The 21,768-nt window shown below is 45.9% G+C and overlaps 1 protein-coding gene across 3 annotated transcripts in view; it reads right to left on the bottom strand.

Moving 5' to 3' along the window:
- LOC112227917 (transcriptional activator GLI3-like) overlaps positions 1–21,768 on the bottom strand; it is a 144,122-nt gene that overhangs the window by 95,239 nt on the left and 27,115 nt on the right. For all 3 annotated transcript variants that reach the window (XM_024392919.2, XM_024392921.2, XM_024392920.2), the window contains exon 2: positions 18,639–18,812. In XM_024392919.2, coding sequence (XP_024248687.1) covers positions 18,639–18,771 — 133 coding nt within the window. In that variant the 5' untranslated portion in view covers positions 18,772–18,812. The remainder of the gene's footprint in view (positions 1–18,638; positions 18,813–21,768) is intronic.

Here is a 21,768-nt window from a genome sequence, read left to right as displayed (position 1 = left end):
CAGAGTGCACGCCCGGCTCTAGTATTTCAGGAGTTCTCTAGCACTATAATGGAGCCTATGCTCTCGCCATCCTCTCTCCCTGGCATTCTCTCTCCTTTCCTCCTCTCTTCTCTCCTATCCATCACTCTCTAGTGACTCTCTCTCTCTCTCTCTCTCTATCCCACCTTATCTTTTTTCCCCCTCTCTCTCATTCTTTCTTTTTCTATCTCACTTTCTCTCAGTGTCTCTTTCTTTCTCACTTTCTCTCTCTATCTCTCTTTCTCGCCCAGCCAGCCGCTCATTAAGTCCTAATGCCCAGGTTTTTCCCCTTTCTATGTTGGGGCCTTCCATTGTGAAAAGGGTTCTCTGGATACCTTCAGAGAAAGCCCTCATGCCTGAGCAGGGGAGGAGAGGGCCTTTAATGGAAGGGGGGGAAAGGAGGAGGGAACGAATACAACAAATGACAAAATGAAAATATAAAAGAGATAATGAGGAATGGAGTGGAGCCAATTCCTTAGAGGAGGGGGAAAGAGAACGAGAGAGAGAGAGAGAGATAGAGAGAGTTGGGCCCTGGGACAAGGGAGCTGAAGTTAAGGGTGCCTGGCTGATTCAAAGTAATGAGAGGGAGCGAAGACAAAAAGCCTCTGCTTCGGAGGGAGTTGGTGTTTCTCAAAGGCAGCCGTTGTGTAGAACAAGGGTCGGAGTGCCAATCTGCTCCTGCCTCTCAGACATTTGATTTGGTACTCTACAGCCAGCACCATGTAGGAGTCTTCGCTGCCTTAAGCTACTACATGTGTTTCAGTCAGAGGAACACAAAGGGGCATTTTCATCAGTCTTGCACATTCTACCCCCGAACTGGCTTTGTTGTGCGAAACCTTTCCCATCGAGGAGGTGTCGTTTGCCTCTGAACAAGCGCCAGCGACACAACAACCATTCTCCTCCACCTGCGAACATTTGCAAGCCGTGTTGTCTGTGGCACGGTGATGGGGGTTTGGCTGAGGAACCCGACAAAAAGGGGGAAAGATGAGAAGAGGAGTGGAGGAAAACACAAAACACTTCTTCAAAGCTCCTCTCCTCCTGTGCGATAATCTCTCTTTCCGTCTTCTTTCTTTCTCTTGCAGATCAACTCCCGCGAAAAAAGACTGAAGACTGCCCAATTAACAATGAGAGGGAGGCAAACATTTCAGCGGCTGGCTAGAGTTTAATAAGAGCGTAGCAGCTACCTCTCCAAGCGGCTTAGGAAGAGCTCGCTGTACATGGCACCTGCGCTATAGAGAGAGGGAATCACTCACGATTAGCAGCGCAGGCTGAAAGAAGAGACAGAGAGAGAACCTTCAAACTCCACCAAGAGGAGAAATCGCAAACACAACAAGAGAAGAGAACGGGGAAGATTAGTGCAATTGTGTGGGGTATTTGTCCGATCAACTTTTTGGCTGCCGGTCCCATAGGATGCAGGTTTTGCCAGAATGTTTTCTTTTAACCCCCCGCTGAGGGAGCTTCAGTGGTATCTCCCACAACAGAGTTCAGTTGTGTGTTCTGTTGAAGGTGACTGAGTCTTAATGGAGCTTCTTCCAATGTCTGTTTACAGTGACATGGGAGACGTGTCAAGAAACTTTTCGTAGAACGTCACGACACGGGCACAACATCTCAGGGGATCCTGCGTGCTTAACCTCACACGTCATGACCTGTAGCATCTTGGACAGTCAACTATTGGCCATCTTCCCATTTATCAATCACCAACGCAATAGCTGTGGAATTACATGATTTGGATCATATTTAATTTCAGGATAACAAGCGAGAAAAGTAGACCGTCACCAATCTATAAAATGTAAATAAAAAAGCACTAAAAAGTTAGCTGTGGCGCAACACGCCTGAATTCACTGTCAGTAACTTTCCGCCCTTGTCTTATTTCCCCTCTGCAGAGTGGTCCCATAGTGGCGCATTATGTAAATACAGCTGCTGTGAGTGATGCTTAGAGTAATTGCAGTGAGAAGCGGTGGGCAGGTCGGGAAGATTCCTGATTTCCCCCCACAGCCTGACTACTGCTCTCCTCGATAATCATCTAGGCTAATTTCGACGGCTCCCACGTCTCAATTTGGCTCGGCGGCACACCGCCCCCTCTCCTCGGCATCCCCAGACCCCATCTCCCCGGCCCGGAGTCCCACACCCCTCACTCCGCCGCTGGGGCTCTGCTGGGACCCTACCAGGGGCCCCTGGCTCTCAGTCCCAGCCCATAGCCTAGAGGGGAGAGGAATCAAAAGGAATCTAGGCTTCTTCGCCCCTTCCCGTGTCTCTCTGCTCTCCCTGCTCACCTCAAATCAGCCTCACAGCAGGGCCGTGCCTCACCCCCACTCCAATCCCTACTGACTACCTTTCATACATCAGGGGCCAGATGCAAGCCATCCGTAGGGCCAGAACCACTCTCTACAACCCCCCCCCCCCCAGGCTATTTCATCAGGAGCACATTGTGAAGGAGCAGAGCTACACTGGCCAAAAAGAACAGTGATGAGTTGGGGCCATGCCTTTTTGAATTTTTAAGAATTTCACTCAAAGGGCACCCTGACTCATATACTCTTTTAAGAATCAAACCGAGGAGATGCATTTGCTCAGTGCTCGAAACCACAAACGCAATAACGAAGTCTGACCAGCATTGACATGGCTTCATATTCAACTAACAAGGTTGCCAGCACTAACAAGGTTCCACCACAATATAATATGACTGTGATATCGTACAGCTATGACAGAAGTGTGACTGGACTGGACGGGCTGGACGGGCTGCTAACTGGGTCTGTTAGGGTAGAGGGTGGATTCAGGCATGGCTCCCAGCCCACCAGGCCGGACTAGGCCAGCTTTCCACTGGGCCGGAGCATTGGAATCCCACTTCTGACGCCACTGTGATCCGGACGGGGCCTGTGGCACTCAGATTAGGAGGCGCTCGCCAAGAGAACATGGACACCCAGCCAAAGCAAGGAGGTGGGGAAGTGCCAACCAACAGTTAGAGCGAAATAAAAAATAGTTATAGTGAATTAGGTCCAACTGTCACTGTGGTGAATTCTCACCTAACAATACAGAATTATTAAAAGACATAATACATTTATCTCACTATAGTTTCTACAAACTTTATGAAGAGTTTTTTTCATGGCTGCCTCTCAGAGCTGTTTTTCTAACACATTGCGATGGATGGTGTGTGTGTGTGTGTGTGTGTGTGTGTGTGTGTGTGTGTGTGTGTGTCTGAATACATGCGAGGAGATCAGACAGAGCAGGCTCCATTAAGACAGTTAGCCAGTGCTTACTAGTCAGAGGGATAATTAGACACTTCAAAGGCACCTGCCCGCTGCCGTCCCAGAGGGGGATAGAATCGCCCGCATCCTCCCTCCCCCTCCACCCCCTGCCCCATTTAAAAGCATGTTAACTCCTATCTGAGGCTAGCAGGCTAATTTAACTTTTGACATTTGATATCTGAGGAATGAGAGGGATCAGCCGTTTAGCTGGAACCGGATTACCTCCCTCATCCCCCCCCCTCCCGTTCGGTCCTCTGCTGCCCTCCTCCCCTACATCCAACCCCCACATCCAACCCCCTCCACACACACACCCTCTCCCTCTCTGTGTCAGGCCGAGTGGATGGTGGATTCATTAATTTGCCCGCTGCTAAGCAGTTTATCAATGACTGGTAAATGTCTCAGGCTCTGAGTGGAACATCCATCGCTTGGTTCTTCTCCCTGTCCCTCTCTCCCTCTCCCCAGCTCAGTGGCCATGGTGATTAGGGTTCTTCTGATGTTAAATCCAATGTATGGATCAGTCCACTGCCCTGGCCGGTACTCACTTAGTTAGCTGTTGATCTATTCTGGCTGTAACTACCTGCTTAACAGCTCAACCAACAGTGTAGAGGTCGAATCAAAGTGTTTGAAGTAGATTCAGCAATTTCCACAGAGACATGGCAGTTTTGTAATAGTTTCCAGTAGCCATTTTTTGCGCTTTCAGGCATAATTTTGCGAAATGAAAATAAATTCTACAGACAAATGACCTCTCACCCCCAGTAACCATTCTAGGGAACCAATCAGGTGCGAGCTTAGCTGACCTCTGACCTGCCATGTGGAGGAGAGGTGTTAAGAGTTCATTCGAGGCTGTAACCTCTCATTGGTTGTGGTCTTGACGCTCTCTGTTCAATGTCTACATTACAGGTTGAATCAGGGGCTTTGTGCGAGTGTGACGGATTTGGGTTAAACGCACAACATGCCCGAGCGCCTTTGATGCGGCAGCTGTTAACGCTTACCATTTCTCGCCCGCCGCATTCAGACATACGGGCTCTTTTTACAGGGAGAGCATGAGAATCAGAATTCCAAACTACATGCCAAACGTCATAAAAATAACACGACCAAACAGATTTCTGTACCGCTTGCCCAAAGCCATAAAAACAACCCAACCCGGCAATCAGGGGCTCTGAACACTCTGAGCACATCCAGTCACCTGATGTCAGAAAGAAAACCCGCTTCAAGGTAAATCGGCATTCTCTACCTTGACACGATAATCATTTGAAAGTCATCAGTTGATTTACCATGCCATTTTTCCTCACTTTTCCTGACAGCTCAAGACTTGGCTTCTTTCCGTCAAAGTCTCCGCGTCGACAAATCACAGGCAACAATGAATCCTTTTACAAAGGTATCAGTCTTCATTTGACTCCACACAGCCCTCATTATAGAGAAGATTTGGATAACTTCTACCACCAACTCCAGGTCATTTTCCCCTCCTGTGATCTAGGGGTCATTCCATGTCATTTCAGCAAGTCATGACACCCACCACCTCAGATGGTTCTGAACTTGTTTCTGTAGATGGAAACGGAGAAATTAAGCTAATTGATTGCACCTGAATTGACCATTTTAATTTATACGATACTGGAGTAGCTAACATCCGATTTGGAACAAACTTTTTTGTAACAGTGTGTAAGACATCCAAAGAAATGGTTTTCGCACTTCATATGGATTTTGGATGCAATCAATTAGCTTAAACTCAAATTATATTTCAACAAAATAATGTTGCAGGAATGCCATTCTTATCTGTTTCAAACAACAGAAACTATTTCAGAATAATCTGAAGTGGTGGGTGTCAAGTTCCTCTTTCTTCAGCCTTTTGAGGTGGAACAACCCCTAGGAGGGAGTGACCACTCCGTAAACAGCACGTAATTCAGCCCCCCAAAACACCTAGGTGAAGCGCGGACCCCATCATTACACTGTCGCAGGCAGCCATAGAAGCCTTAGAGATTAAAGGATCAGACTCAACCACAGTCTGGAGCTGAGGAGAGGTGGGAGGCGGAGAAGGTGGCTAGAGGAAAAAAAGCACAATCTTTCTCCCTATGATTAGACAGCTAACTTAGTCAAAGCCAGGCCACCATGCTAGAGACGGAGAATGAGAGAGATGTTTCTTTGTAAAGCTTCGACAATTACTAAATGCTGTAAGGTTTGTCTTGGAAGCTCGCTCCCGCAAATATCCAAAACGGATGGAGTCACACAATAGTAGGTAAACGAGACTATTCTAATCAGAGAGAGAGAGAGAGAGAGAGAGAGATATGAAAGAAAGAGAGAGATATGAAAGAGTTAGAGTGCTGAGAGGAGAAGGGAGAAGGGAGAGGTTAAGGTCCGTCAACCTCAATGACTATCCCTCCTTTCTCAGATTTGTCTTCTACTTCTCTGTCACTTTCTTATCACCACTTTGTTCTATCACTCTCTTCCCGTTCTCCCTAAAACGTTCCTCTCTCCATGTCACACTCATTCTCAATGTCCCACTGCCCTTTCTCTCCCTCCCTCCCACTCTTTCTGGGAGTATTGCCTCCTGTTGCTGTCCCTTCTCAGTAATGAGGTTTACTCCTCTGTGACCTATACTGTCACTCCGGCCTGTGGAATCCTCCTCCTCCTTGCCATCGCCCCAGAGATGTTTCTGCCATCAAACTCCCCTCATCTTTAATCGACCCATTAAATTCCCATTAATCCCAACATTCCACACACACACAGCTGGGATGACCGAACGACACATTGCACTTCTCATTTTTTTCCCCCTAAGGAAAACAGCTTTGTCTTAAGCTCTGTTATGGTTTACATGATCATGACTTGAACACAGAGAGGGAATAATCAGTGTAACATGGTGGAAAAGGACTATTGGGATGTTTGGACGTACATGTGCTTTACATAATGGACCAACACTGTAAGGATAGGAGCTCCTCATTAGGCTAGATGGTTTTGAAACTTTTGCAAACTGTACATACTGTCCTATACGTATTGTATTGTACACCCCTAGATATTTTCTCCCCCATCCCATCTCCTTCCTCTCTTCCGACCCTCCTTCTCTCCATCCCCTCTTCCCTCTCCACCTCCTTTCTCCCCCCTCTCCCTCCCTTCCTCCCTCCCCCTCTCCTCCGTCTTTCTCTCTCTGGGACTGTAGGGTTGAGGCAGCCCTATGCCGTAGCCCCATACTGAGCTGGTCTAGAGCCAGACCAGAACAAAGAACCCATTGAGCCAGCGTTGCTGCCAGGGCTGGGAAAACGTGGTCCATCTCTCTTCGCTTCCTCTACTCCGCTCTGACAGCACCACAGATGAAGTCATGAGGCCAAACAGTTAATAAGCAGAGGAGGCCCATCCTCCTTCAGCTGCCCCCGGAGTGTGTGTGTGTGTGTGTGTGTGTGTGTGTGTGTGTGTGTGTGTGTGCGCGTGTGTGTGCGCGTGCGCCCTTATGGAAAAACCACATGAATTTCACGTGATCACATGTGATGTCATGTGATCACATGTGATGTCATCTGTTCACATATGATCTTATTTGAAGTTGATGTGATAACATGTGAAAACATGATCTGATGTGAAATAAATGTGACAACATGGGTATGCAAAAAATTCAACATGTGACACCATGAAACTACGCGTGACAACGTTTTAATGTTTTTCAGGTGAAAGTGCAAAATTGATTTACAAATATTTGCAATACAAATTCCACATGTGAATCTGCAATTCATATGTGAGGTGAAAACATGTTGTTCTCCGAACATGTAAAAAGGTGGGGTTAACATGTGAACTCTACAGTATTTGGAATAGTGTGAACATATGGCCTCACGTGTCTCTTTTGTTTTCAAATGTGAACATTTCAGCTCAACATGTGCAAATAGTTATGTGATCACACGTGGAAATCCACGTGTGAAATATCATCACATGTGAAGTGTTCCCCCAAAAAATGTGATTTTTTTTCCCACACGTGAAATCATGTGGTTTTTCCATAAGGATGTGTGTGTATCTGCCAGTGTAATTACTTGCATGTGCGTGCGTAATTACGCATGCATGTGTGAATTAATGACTGTGTGCTCTACTGTACACACCATGGTACTGTACTGTAGATAATATTAAATCATCTATTAACCTCCGACACCTAACAATATTTCATTCCAGATTGTGTTCAATAACTCTGTAAAGGTCATTGATAAAACGTAATGCCATCTAGTGACAGTTGCTCCAGTAGTTTCCTGCTTGACTCCAGTGATGTCCCCCTTTCTCTCTGTCTGACATGAGACACGTCTCCCCTGGACTGGAGCTGTCGCTGCGAGGCCCAAACTCTCAACATCATTAGGCTCACAGCTTCAGGTGAGACACAGAGAGAGCGAGAGCGAGAGAGAGAGCGAGAGAGAGCGAGAGAGAGAGAGGACAGAAAAGTAGCCCTCAGATACAATCTGTGTGTGTGTGTGTGTGTGTGTGTGTGTGTGTGAGTGTGAGTGTGTGTGTGTGTGTGTGTGTATGTGTGTGCCTGTGTGCGCGCTTGCTTGCTTGCTCCCATTACAGCATATTTATCTCAATAACATTGAATAGGCACGGCCCTTTAACATGCCTTTAGAGGGCCGTTCAGTTGTCAGTGGCCCGGGGCATTGGATTGGCTTGTGTTAGGACCGAGGGGGAGGAGATGGTAAGAGACAGCTATGGCATTGATTAACATGAGAAGGGCCTTGCTCAAGTTCAAACTGCCCGCCCCTTTGCTGTAAGCAACAGCCGTGAGTTCAGTCCTCCCAGACAGTCAGACGTTTCTTCTTCTCTTTTCCAACCCCCCTGTCTTCGCTACACATCTGAGTCCAATTCTCCGTGTGCCCTCCTTTTTTGAAAATCACTCCCTCACCTCTTCTCTCCATTCCTCTCCTTCCTGGGTTCCACCGCCTTCCAACAGGCACATCCAAAAGCTCGTTCCAACATGGATGTCGTTACTTGGTATTTCTTGGAACTGGCTGCCAATCGCGGCAGTTGTCTTCACACTTGAAAACCTGAGCTATTTACGAGGGCCCTGGGAGGGTGCGCACACAGCCGACGAGAGAGTGGGAAGAAAAGACGCTTCTCAACCTCCTCTGCTTCTAATCAATCACCAGAAATCACTGCCATGGTTTTACTTTCTTTGATCCTGGCTCCTTTTTCGCACTGCGAGGAGAGAGAGTGGGGGCGGAGAGGGGGAGGGAGAGGAGGAGAGGGGGAGACGGGGGAGGCAGAGGGTCGGGGAGGTCAGAGGGGAGAGATTACAGGGTTTAGGGTGCAAACTAGCACATGGTGCCCTCTTCCCTCCCCCTCTACCCTTCAAACCTGAAACCTAAGATCACGTCTTGATTCATTTTCATGCATCTTGATCCGGGGTAAATGGACAAGTTTTACATACAGATGTTTTTGAAAACAAATGCCAACTTATACACACATATGCACTCAATCATACATATACCAGCACACACTCTGGACAACAGACAAGTCATTCACAGACACTAAAACACTGTCTCACCAAAGTTCACATGCAGCATAACACACCCTCTCCCTGAAACACAAGACTTTTCATTTTTTGTAAATTTATTTAACCTTTATTTAAATAGGCAAGCCTATTTACAATGATGGCCTAACCCGGCTAAACACTAACCCGTACGACGCTGGGCCAATTGTGCGCCGCCCTATGGGACTCCCAATCACGGCCGATTGTGATACAGCCTGGAATCGAACCAGGGTCTGTAGTGATGCCTCTAGCACTGAGATGCAGTGCCTTAGACCGCTGTGCCATATTAAATGGTTCACACACACACACACACACACACACACACACACACACACACACACACACACACACACACACACACACACACACACACACACACACACACACACACACACACACACACACACACACACACACTAGTTACTGTCTCTCTCCAAGCCTCACATCCCCCTCTATCGCTCTCATCCAGCAGAGGTAAGCAGGCGCGAGCGATGGAACAAGAAAAAGAATGAGAGAAAAGAAAGAAAGAGTGAAGAGGGACACGGACCAATACATTCTGCTGGCAGGGTCAGGACACTCCTGCTTTGTTCCTCTCCGTAGGAGGGAGGTCACTGATGCCTACCGACAAATGGACACAGTGGCAGAATAATACTGTTTTCCTACTTTACTACTTTATGTCTTTACGAGGCCCCTGACTGTCTTTCCGTCCGCCGGCCCGTCTGTCTGTCTCACTCTCTAAACTACACAGACAGGTCTAGGTAGAAAGTTGTTCTTAACAACAGGTCTATGATCAGATTACCCTACTTCCTTTCCCAAACCATAACCGTTGAAGGGACAGAATATCTGATCCAGTGTCAGTAGTTAGGGGGAGACTGCTATCCACCTCCTCCGACCTCCTGCACAGACAGGCCAGGCTGATCCCCCTCTGTGAGTATTGAGGATGTTCATTGGTTAAGGTTCATGCTCCTGACCTTGTTGACCCCTGACTTCATAGGCCTTCACGGCTTTCACCATTTCACTGAAAAGGACCCCAGGAGCTCCATGGACAGTATTTTAAAGGTTCATACAAACTATACTGACAGATTATACTGCAATATAATACTACCGGCTGAATTAATAAAATGACCAATACCCAATGCGTGTGCTTCCACTCCCTATTCGGTAGACATATGAAAGATGGTGATCCATATTGAACAACTTCACTACATGATGCCAGCACCAGAATCTTGAGAAACACCAAGCCCCAGCAAACACTCCTGCCAGATCCCCGCAAGACAGTGGGCATAAGAGAGGTGGGCAAAACACCTCCACCTCCCCCTAACCCCTGAGGGCCAGAGAGAGAGAGAGAGAGAGAAAGTATCGCGATTCAGATTCTGCATGCTACAGTTGAGTACTGCTAAAGGCAGTGCGAGAGGCTATGTGGAAGCAGTGGAGTTTCTTCCCAGTCCGGAGGGTGGATGGATGCTGGATGGATCAGTGTGATTCCTCCACTGTGGGTCCTCCAGGCAGGCATGCAGGCAGGGGGAGGTCAGGCTGGGTTGAGGTTGTTGGGCAGGGCCTGGGCTAGCTAAGGGCCCCTCCGCCCTGACGAGCAGCGGGGCCGCCCTAATCCTGCGCCTCAGGCCCCCGTGAGGCGTCCCTGCCAAAGCCCGTCGCCCCGTTGCTGCAGGAAATTGCCTTCAGTGCAGAGGTCCATGAAACGGCTGACTCACCAGTGGAGTCCACAGCATACTGCACAACTGTGTGTGTGTGTGTGTGTGTGTGTGTGTGTGTGTGTGTGTGTGTGTGTGTGTGTATAGGGCCACATTGACTTTCTGTTCATATCTCTGTATCTAACAACCGCTCTCACTCTTACCATCGTATTGTATCATTATACTGTTTATCTCAAACACTGTGAACGTGAATAACGTAAAGTGGTTATTCCTTCTGTGTGTGTGTGTGTGTGTGTGTGTGTGTGTGTGTGTGTGTGTGTGTGTGTGTGTGTGTGTGTGTGTGTGTGTGTGTGTGTGTGTGTGTGTGTGTGTGTGTGACTCAGACAGAGCCTAGAAGCCGCCTTTCGTCCGAGGCATGGGGTGGGTTTGTCAGAGGGGTCTCTCTCGCCTCCTCCATTGTGCTGTTTGTCCCTTATCCCTCCATCAGGCCTCTATCAGACCCCCTCTCATTAACCCCCGGCTGGCTGGCTGGCTGGCTGGCTGGCTGGCTGAGAGAGTGCGAGGAGGGACCCACCTCCCTGCTTTTTACCACAGGAGCCACATGGTCCTCACTACACCACTATACATACATGTATACAACCCACACTTGCACACGCACAGTCAAATCTACTATTACCACAAGCTACTATTACCACAAGCAGACTACAAGTCTACAAGTATAATTCATGCAACCGCAGCCCCAAACATAGACATACTGTAAATCAACAATACCTAGAAGATTTTCTCACAAGAAATGGCGACACCACTACCATACCAGAGCTGCCAGCCAGAAAGTCTTGTACAAGCTGGCACTAAATGATGAAATAAATTATGATTACACAGGCCTACTTTCATTTCACCAACAAATCTCCTCCACCCCACTTCTCTCTCTGATAATCATCCATATTTTTCAAAGCCACTCATAAAATCTCCATTTCTTTGTTAACGGAAAAATCGGACTTTTGGGGGTAAAGAGAGAGAAAAGGTGGAATGAAAAGCGGAGAGTGGTGATGGTGGCAATGCTCGTGTGTGTGTGTGTGTGTGTGTGTGTGTGTGTGTGTGTGTGTGTGTGTGTGTGTGTGTGTGTGTGTGTGTGTGTGTGTGTGTGTGTGTGTGTGTGCGAAGGAGGGAGTAAAGAGGCAGGAGGACAGTGGAGAAACAGTTGATTATGAGTCCCATTAAGTGATCAATGATTTCATTAATAAGATGGATCGCGCGGCTGTCATCCCGCTGACAGGGTGCTGAGGGATCATCTGTTCCCCACGCTCCATTTTCCCCAACGCATCGAATTCCCCCCCACCCCCCACCCCCTCCTCTCCCTCCTTCTCTCCCTCCTCCCTGGCCCTCCATCCCTCCAATATTTCCAGACACAAGGAAAGCAATGGAAAAGGGATGGGAGCAGAGGTGGGGGGGGTTTGTGTTGATGGGGGTGAGGAGGTGGGGAGGGAATGATGGAGGAAGGGGGGGTGAGGCAGGCAGTGGAAGAAAAGTGAAAATCCATTTTGAAACCCATTTTCAATTAGGGTCCACAAGCTGTTATCACAGGTGTCGCAGAATGGGGGCCCCGTAAGTGAAAATGTCTCCTATCCGTTTCTGAAATGAAACCTTATCTGGGCAGCACAAAGATGGCCAGGGACAGCGTATCTGTAAATGACTTTCCATCCCCGCTGTTAACCGGGAACTTTATTTCTGTCAGATGACATCCCCCTTCTATTTACCGTGGATCATTTAAATGGCTCCCTAAAAAGAAGGTGGCCCCTTACTCTTTCTCCTCTATCTCTCCCCTCTCTCTCTCTCTCTCTCTCTCTCTCTGTATCTCTCCCTCTCCTTTCCTTCCCTCTTTCAGAAGTTTTTTTTTCTTCTATTTTCAAAGCAGTCAACAGCTCCTTTTCTCTCCGAAACACTTTTGCCACGCTCTCCGTTTGGGTTAGGGATATCGCTGGTAACCTACTACACATAAGCAGAAAATTCCTTGCCCTTCAAGGCTTAACTTTTGTGCCTCTGAGACTCCTGCTCCTGCCCTTCCAAGCGTGACCGTTTAAAGGTCTCCAGTCCTTCCTTCATAAACTATTAGGTTCACAGACACCCTGCTACTTTAGGCCATGCATTCCACTACAATTTCCTAAACTAGCTCGCTAATTCAAACCCTCCCCTCTCACTCCAATTTTTCTTTAAAAAAATGTCTCTAATTTTGTCTCTACTTCCCCTCTCTCGCTCACTCTTTCCGTCTCTTCTAGCCTTCTCTTTCTCTCTCTCTCTCTCAATCCTCTTTGTCCCTCTCTTCCCTCGCTTTCCCTAATTCAGCAGCGTCCATAGCAAAAAAGTCCAACGGACCAACCAACCAGAAACTTTTTCCCCCCTCTCTCTCTCTCTTCAATCAATAGGCCTTCCCCTCCCTTCTTCCCTCCCTTCGTTTTACTTTTTTTTATTATCAAATTATCCCATGACGACAGGATTTATTCAGCCAAAGAGCATGGACATCTTTTTTTGGAGGGACCAGGGAAGCAACAAAAGAATCAGGAGACTTTGTGGTCCACCTGCCTGGAGAATGATGAGAGTGGGGGGGGGGGTCTCCCCCATGCCTCCTCCCTGCCCTCCTAAATAACACCAATCACAGCATTGTTGTGGCCCAGTCGGTCCTTTTGAGCTGTCAGGCCAGGGGAGCGGGCGAGGACATGAATGGCACACAGGATGAAGCCACCATTTAGCCAACCATGTGGGAACGCTAGCTACAGCTAGCTCCCCCTCCAATACTCTGCTACAGCACCAAGCAAGCTCTCTCAACTCAGACAAAACTTACAGAGAAGAAGAGGAAGAGAGATCAGAAGTGAGAGGAGTGCACGTCGACAGAAAAGAGAGGGTAGTAAGGATTTTTTTTTGAAAGTGAGAGAGTGAGAGATAACAAAGAAGCGAAAGAAAGGAAGAAAGCCAGAGAAAGGACAAAAAGGAAGAAACAAAAGTTTCGCCAATTTTTTTATTTCCACTGCTCAGATTTTTTATTAAGTTAGGAAACTCCCCAGGACATATGTACACACACTGTCACATACTGCAAGTGTATAACTACACTAAGCCCTTAGGGTTTTGACTGAATATAAGTACAGTATTTTTATCATAATTACAAACCACAACTAATTTACTTGTGTTATCTACTGAATATTTTTTATATATTTTTTAAAAACTTTCTAATCTTTAGAAAGAAAAAAAGTTGTATCTGTCCTCTTTGTTCTTTGTGTTCTGGAATTAGATTCGGGAGAGTGGATAGTAACGTCATTTCAAATGAAAATTGGAGTCTTCTAATCTAATTATAACCTTCAGGTCTTGCCAACATTTGAATCAATTAAGTCCAAAACAGCTTTGACTCAAAGCCTATCAGGCAAGGTTTTCCAATAACTTATTTCCATATGCTTTAATCACAAACAAAACCAAAGCACTCAATCATGTTGTAATTGTATTGCAAAAGAAAACACTTCAGAGATGCCTAAAGCTAAACAGCCCATAAGTCCACCAATAACTGCCCCTTTTTACTTTTCCCCTTTTCAGTTCTAATAGCATGCTGTGGCGGAGGGGTGTCCTACAGGGTTTCCCCTGCGTGGGTTCAGGGGCCACTACTCCTCTGCAGCTTGACAGGGGAAATATTTGCCTGGGCCTTCCTGAGAAGAGCTAGCCACTGGGGTTCCACAGCTGCTCACAATTACCTTTTGTTTGTACGGGGAGCGGGGACAGGGGGGATACAGGGGTTAAAGTTGACGGGGTGTAAGGTTACACCTGATAAGAGGTTATGAGTTCTGGGGCCACTTGGGGAATGTGCTGTCATTATAACCTGCACAAAGAATGTATAAGCTATCTTACGATTCTCAGAGATATGGATCTAGAAGAGTGCTTCACTCTTTCCCTGTGGATAACTCTGTGTGTGTGTGTGTGTGTGTGTGTGTGTGTGTGTGTGTGTGTGTGTGTGTGTGTGTGTGTGTGTGTGTGTGTGTGTGTGTGTGTGTGTGTGTGTGTGTGTGTGTGTGTGTGTGTGTGTGACTCCATCAGGTTTGGATGATTACGGGAGCGAGCTTCCAAGACAAACCTTACAGCATTTAGTAATTGTCGAAGCTTTACAAAGAGAAATCTGCAATCACCAGAGCCAAATTACATCCATGCTTTTTCCACACCATAAAACTTTTTTTTCCCTCTTTCCCCCCTTTAATTAATAAAATAGTGTTGGCCATCTGGGAATGAGTAAGAGAGGGAGAGAGTTCACAAGATGCATCAGGATGTATTCCCTCTTACACACCACCCCACCCCGCTCAACTTCCTGCTATAACTGGCATATTGAGAGAGAGAGAGAGAGAGAAAGAGAGAGAGAGAGAGAAAGAGAGAGCGCGAGAGAGTGAGAGAGGCAGACTCTCGTAGTCATTAACCCTCTCCTGGGGTGTTTGAAGTCTCCCGCCATGGACCTGGAAAGATAACATTTCACATCCTACAACTCAGACGGAAACGAAGGGTGACAGAGTGCTCTTTCTCTCTCTCTCTCTCTCTTTCTCTCTCTCTCTCTCTTTCTCTCTCTCTCTCTCTCTCTCTCTCTTTTTCTGCGGACACCCCTAACTCTACTCCACCTCCCGAACCTCCCCGAACTCTTCCAATCCTCGATCCCCCTCAACCCCCCCCAAAAACTTCACTCTTACAGCTCAGGCTAATGAGCACAGCTGCAACTTAAGTCATGGTCATTTCTTCTCTGGGTTTGTTATGACTTGTGTCTGGCAGTCCCAGTCACTCCTGGAGAAAAAGTTATCTTGTTATCTAATATTCTTCATTTCTGCAGCTGTGTCGTGAGTGAACGATGAAAATGTGAATGAGTCCAGAGTCAAAATCTACCTCTCTTTTGGTGTGTCTTCAAGATGTTGCCTACAATGCCTTCAGAAAGTATTCAGACCCCTTGACTTTTTCCACATTTTGTTACGTTACAGCCTTATTCTAAAATTGCTTAAATGAATCAAAATCCACAGCAATCTACGCAATATACCCCATAATGACAGAGCAAAAACTGGTTGTTAGAAATTTTTGCACATTTATTAAAAGTAAACAACAGAAATACCTTATTTACATAAGTATTCAGACACTTTGCTACGAGACACAAAATTGAGGTCAGGTGCATCCTGTTTCCATTGATCATCCTTGAGATGTTTCTACAACTTGATTGAAGTCCACCTGTGGTAAATTCAATTGATTGGACATGATTTGAAAAGGCACACACCTGTCTACATAAGGTCCCACAGTTGACAGTGCATGTCAGAGCAAAAACCATGCCATGAGGTCGAAGGAATTGTCCGTTGAGCTCCAAGACAGGATTGTGTCGAGGCACACATCTGGGGAAGTGTACCAAAACATTTCTGCAGCATTAAAGGTCCCCAAGAACACAGTGGCCTCCATCATTCTTAAATGGAAGAAGTTTGGAACCACCAAGAATCTTCATAGAGCTGGCTGTCGGGCCAAACAGAGCAATCGGGGGAGAAGGGCCTTGGTCAGGGAGGTGACCAAAAATCAGATGGTCACTCTGGCAGAGCTCTACAGTTGATCTGTGGAGATGGGAGAACCTTCCAGAAGGACAACCATCTCTGCAGTACTCCACCAATCAGGCCTTTATGGTAGAGTGGCCAGACGGAAGCCACTCCTCAGTAAAAGACATATGACAGCGCACTTGGAGTTTGCCAAAATGGACTGAAGACTCTCAGACCATGAGAAACAAGGTTCACTTCGTCTGATGAAACCAAGATTGAACTCTTTGGCCTGAATGACAAATGTCACGTCTGGAGGAAACCTGGCACCATCCCTATTGTCGTGTCTTTGGCTATGCCGGATTATGTGATATGACTTGCTATTCTATAAAATAATTTATCCGTAATTAATATCACCTGATTGAGCTAATCATGTAAATGTAATTAACTAGAGAGTCGGGCACCACAAAATAATATTTATAGAGCTGTTATCTTCCGAATAAACTCTTAAAGACCTTGTAATATTTTACATCCATAGCAGTCAACATTAATCTTCATCTTACTTCAGTCTCATCTGAAAGTTGTAAATTCTTAGTTATCTGCAAGAAGCCTGGCTAACAATTTGAATCAGCAATACAAAATTGGGTTTAATCATTTATTTACTAAATACCTAACTAATCACACATACACATAATTAAATCATTACTTGATTACAAATTACATCATAAAGGAAAACGTCCCTAGCGGGCAGAACAGATATGACAGCTTGTTACACAAAGGAAAAGGGCTGGGTTGAGTGAAAGAGCGGGAAGATAGGAACAAAGGCGAAGCTGTGCTATAGTAAATACAGTATCTTATGCATTCTGAATTACTGCCCATTTGGAAAAGGAAAATGCAATAAATATTTACTCTGAGCTGCACTTCAATAGGTTGTTGGTAGATGGAGGAAAAACCGAGTCCTCTGTCCTTTGAAGAATGTCTCTGGTTGTCAATTGGATATGTTGTAGTAACGTCATTGTGTGATAGACGGGATACTCTGTCTGTTCCTTCCTAACCTGCGTTTGCAGCTGCGGTCGCTAACTCAACAGCTAAGAGGTATCACTTCTGTAGTGAATAAGAGTTCAACATTCATACCATTCGCAACCAAAGCTCACGCTGATGTTGGCTTCGTTCTGTAGTTATTATCTGAACCATTCTGACATAGGACCGTCGTCCTCATATCCTTGGAATAGGAAGTTATGTTGTCGTCAAGGGTTTATATAGGAAGGGAGAGGAGGGTGTGTTTGAAAAGTGTTATAGCCCTTGTCCCTTCACAGAGGCGGGCCACTGAGTGAGCAGCCCTAACTTATGAAAACCCACATCTCACATTTTAGAAGCTAAAATCACATTTCATCCCGTCACAAATAATTTCATATTCAAACATTTAAATTGAACAACAATTCCATGTGAATCCGATAACTCTGATGTGTAGACTTTCCACTGTAGTTTATGTCATCTTATCATTGATGAGAATGTCTCAGATGACAACCGAACTGACATCATATTCATTAAGTACCACTACATATGTTCAATTGTTCGGATTACCAGAATATAGTTCATTTCCCCCACATTCTGACACTCCCAGAATCTCTATGTTAACCAAGGGTTTTGCAAATGTAACCTCAGTAGGATAGAGAGGAAAAAGGGGGAAAGAGGTATTTATGACTGTCATAAACCTATCCCCCAGGCCAACGTCATGACACTATGGTGAAGCAGGGTAGTGGCAGCATCATGTTGTGGGGATGTTTTTCAGCGGCAGGGACTGGGAGACTAGTCAGGATTGAGGGAAAGATGAACTGAGCAAAATACAGAGAGATCCTTGATGAATACTTGCTCCAGAGCACTCAGGACCTCAGACTGGGGTGAAGGTTCACCTTCCAACAGGACAGCGACAGCCAAGACAACACAGGAGTGGCTTTGGGGCCAAGTCTCTGAATGTCATCCAGCCGGAGCCTGGACTTGACCCCGATCGAACATCTCTGGAGAGACCTGAAAATAGCTGTGCAGCGCTCCCCATCCAACCTGACAGAGCTTGAGAGGATCTGCAGAGAAGAATGGGAGAAACTCCCCAAATACAGGTGTGCCAAGCTTGTAGTGTCATACCCAATAAGACTCTGTAATCGAGGCTGTAATCGATGCCAAAGGTGCTTCAAGAAAGTACTGAGTAAAGGGTCTGAATACTTATGCAAATGTAATATTTCAGTACTGCAAAAATGTCTAAAAAAACGTTTTTGCTTTGACATTATGGGGTATTGTGTGTATATTGATGAGAAAAAAATAACAATTTTATCAATTTTAGAATAAGGCTGTAACCAAACAAAATGTGGAAAAGGTCAAGGGGTCTGATTACTTTTTGAAGGCACTGTATGTTGCATATGAACTCAATCTCCTACAGAAGAGCCTTGTTTTACACATGAGTATAACTGATATGCATTCAGAAAACATTTGTATAAGCATGATCCACTCGTGTCTTGCATTCCACTACAAATAGCATTCGAAATGAAGAAACACCAATATTTCAACTTCATGACCAAAACATTCAACTCATTGTTAACTCCCTGTTTGGAGTGAGACAAAATGAGAAATAGACAAGAGAGAGATAGAAGGAACCAGCAAGGAAGAGAACAAGAGAGAGGATCAGAGCGGGTAAGGAAGGGGGGATTAAGGTAAATTAGACTCTTACCGTTTGACGTAGTGCTAGAGGCCACAGCCTTCTCGCTGATGTCGGCGCGCGCCGACGAGCCCTTGGTCGCCACGATGGTCTCCACCCTCTTCTTCTTCTCAGCTGCAGAACTGGCCTGGGACTGGGTTTCCATGACGACTGTTCATTCCTCAGCACGTCATGGAGACAGGACACCTGGGGAAGGGGGATGACAGAGAGAGAGGACAGGTAAGTACCCCAACCAAGAGGAGACCAATGATGTAGCGTCCCATTATAGTACACCATTAGCACACACTGTCTCATCACAGACTTTCCCAACATTCTCTCCAGATACACTGGTCTCTCTGAGTGAGGATGGCCCAGTAAGTATCTATCATAGTTTTTTTTTTATATAAAAAAATTAATAAAAATGTTTTGCTTTGTTTAAGCTTTAAACCAATGTTTTAACAAGATAAAAGATGAAGCATCAATGAATTGCTCGAAAGGCTGATGATGTCACACTCTCGCACAACAATAGAGCTGCGCCAGTGTGCCTCCACCTCTTGAGAAACTAACTGGGTTGAATTAAAGGCATGACATCTAAAAGCTTTGAAAAGAAAACAATCACATGGTACTGACATTCATGTCTGCTGACCTCTGACCTCTATACCATCAGGAAGTCCTCCCAGCCAATCCCATTTCGTCCCCAGCCACAGCGAAGGTCAATCCACCAGCTCCGCTGTGTTTATTTTCCCTCATAATTGTTACGTTTGATCTTCCCACTGCCCTCTCAACGCACCCAACGGTCATATAGTATTCTGATAACTTTCCCCAAATTTACAGGTTTTACACAAATCCTGGAATAAGAGGAAAATCGGGGGAATCCTTCAACTGGAATTTTGGTCCTTTTTCAACCCTACAAACAGGACAGCAAGCTAACTTCTCGTCTTACCCAACTGTGACAAAGTAAACTTCCAGTAACCAAGGGAATTCAGTTCTATATGTTTTATTTCAAAGTAAATTAGTTAAAGAAGTTGCTGTACAATAAGTTTTAGGTTATATCTTAGAGTACATAGAAGTGAAGGTTGTGGATAGGTACGTACTGAGAATTCCTCCTCTTTCCAGAGAGAAAGAAGTGACTAACCTTCAGGGGATACTACAGAGAAACATTCACAACCCCAAAAATGAAGGCTTGTCTAGGGGTCCTTTTGGGAATAATATGCTGCCAGGCAATTTCTCCTTCTCTCGAAGAATAAATGTTGTTTTGGTTAATTCTATCTCTCCGTTTTAAAGAGGAGTTCAGCCAACAGTCTATAGTAGCACATCGTCTTAGTTCAGAACCTCGACTTGGGTCAAGTCTTCCCTGAATCTTAGCCATGGAGACAGTAACCCAACATGGTGCTAAACCACTTAAAACATGGGATCATTGAAATCCACTGCAAGCCCTTCTTTTCAGGGGCGTCATGCACCGCAGAAATCTGAGGGGGCACAAAGTACGTGAGAATGACGGGGGTGGTCTGGAGGGGGGCTATAAGTTTGCATTTTAAAACACCTGAAACAGCTTTTTCCTGCAATCTAGAGCCATAATCATTCTGTTTAATTCTGTTTAAGTCTATTTTTCTGCATATCTGAGCATACCCTCTTGAACTGTCTGTATCGTCCTGACTGGTGGTTCTTTTTTTAAAGAAACAAAATATGCTTCTCTGCATCTCTTCAAAAATCTGGGTAAAACTTGATTGATAGCCTGAAAGGGCTTCCTGGTAGCTAGTTAAGTGGTTGGGAGATTGGGAACCTGTCTGGACTAGCTAAAGCCAGCTTCAAGTGGTTGGTATTGCAGATTGTTGTTTTTTGGTATGTTTATTTTTTTATCTTTTTTTAAAGATAAATCTGAGGGGGCACGTGCCCCCTATGGGCATGATGCCTCTGCTTCTTTTAGACCCTGAAACATGCCATAATTCAAGGATAATTGCTGGAAATATTTAGTCTATGCAAATTTTTCTTTCAAATAAAGACAAACATGCGTTTTGTTCATTTTTTGTCCAACCCTCCTGAAAAAACTCAGTCTGCCGTCCATTTCTAACTGACAACAACATCTGTAAGCAATCGTGGCGTTACCACCAAAAAAAAACAGCAATTACTCCCCAACCAATCAAAACAGAATTAAACAAGAGCTCTTCCTCTAATCACTCCCACATGAATACATGTGTACCATGTCACTCCAGACATTGTTTCACCCTTTCTACAACAGATCTCATCTCAAATCACTGGTATGCCTTTGATAGGATGAGTGTTTTAGTTTTGGGTTAGATTCAGAGATGTTTCTATTTTTAGGAGAACAACAAGTGTGTGTGTGTGTGTGTGTGTGTGTGTGTGTGTGTGTGTGTGTGTGTGTGAGAGAGAGAGAGTTCCTGAGCTCGCCATCGATTTAGGTCCTGGGTCGAGAGAGACAGCAAGCCGCTCAACCTCTTTCAGCGGCCCGCAACCATAGAAACTCAAACGTGAGGCGCCCCTCGACTGACAGTCCATCTCAGGCAGAGGGGAGATCAGACAATAGAGCCCCTGAGTCAGGTTTTTCTGCCACCCCCCTTTAAATTACACGCTACACCGTTCGGACGATTGAACTTCTTGCAAAAGCGAAGAAGAAGAGAAAAAAAAAGAAGAAAAGGAAGAAGGGAAAGAAACTCCTCCCATCATAGACTGACCCTTGGCATGCCCGTGCTTTTGCCGGTGCGTGTCTGCATGCACTCCCTTCCGTGTTTGAGCCCTCAAACCTCTCTGCCTCCTCCCAGGTGAGTCAGAGGAGAGGGGGAAAGAGAGAAAGAAAAGGTTGGAAGACAGGGGGGATGTTCCGATTCAGAAGGGGGAAATCTACTGGGGGAGGAGTGAGGGGTGAGGAGAAAGCAGGGGCATAAACATTCCATTGCTAGAGCAAATATTCACAGCTCCAGGCCACTCAAGCGTGGCTGACCGCCCTTTTGTGTTCCACGAGGCGGTCGGAGCGGTCCGTGGTTCCAGAGCGGCAATTAAAAGCGGGACCTTTTCACCCATAATCCCTCTGACTGCTACATCCAATCACCCCCGTCCTGCAGGTGTTCCTCTCTGTCTGTCTCTCTCTCTCCTTCTGTCTTGTTTTTCTTGAAAACCTCTCTTTTTCTACTTCTCGCTACCTTTT

The sequence above is a fragment of the Oncorhynchus tshawytscha genome, linkage group LG29 (genome assembly GCF_018296145.1).
Source record: "Oncorhynchus tshawytscha isolate Ot180627B linkage group LG29, Otsh_v2.0, whole genome shotgun sequence".
NCBI lineage: Eukaryota > Metazoa > Chordata > Actinopteri > Salmoniformes > Salmonidae > Oncorhynchus > Oncorhynchus tshawytscha.
The sequence above is the reverse complement of the archived record's forward strand: the minus strand, read 5'-3'. Positions and strand labels throughout refer to the sequence as shown.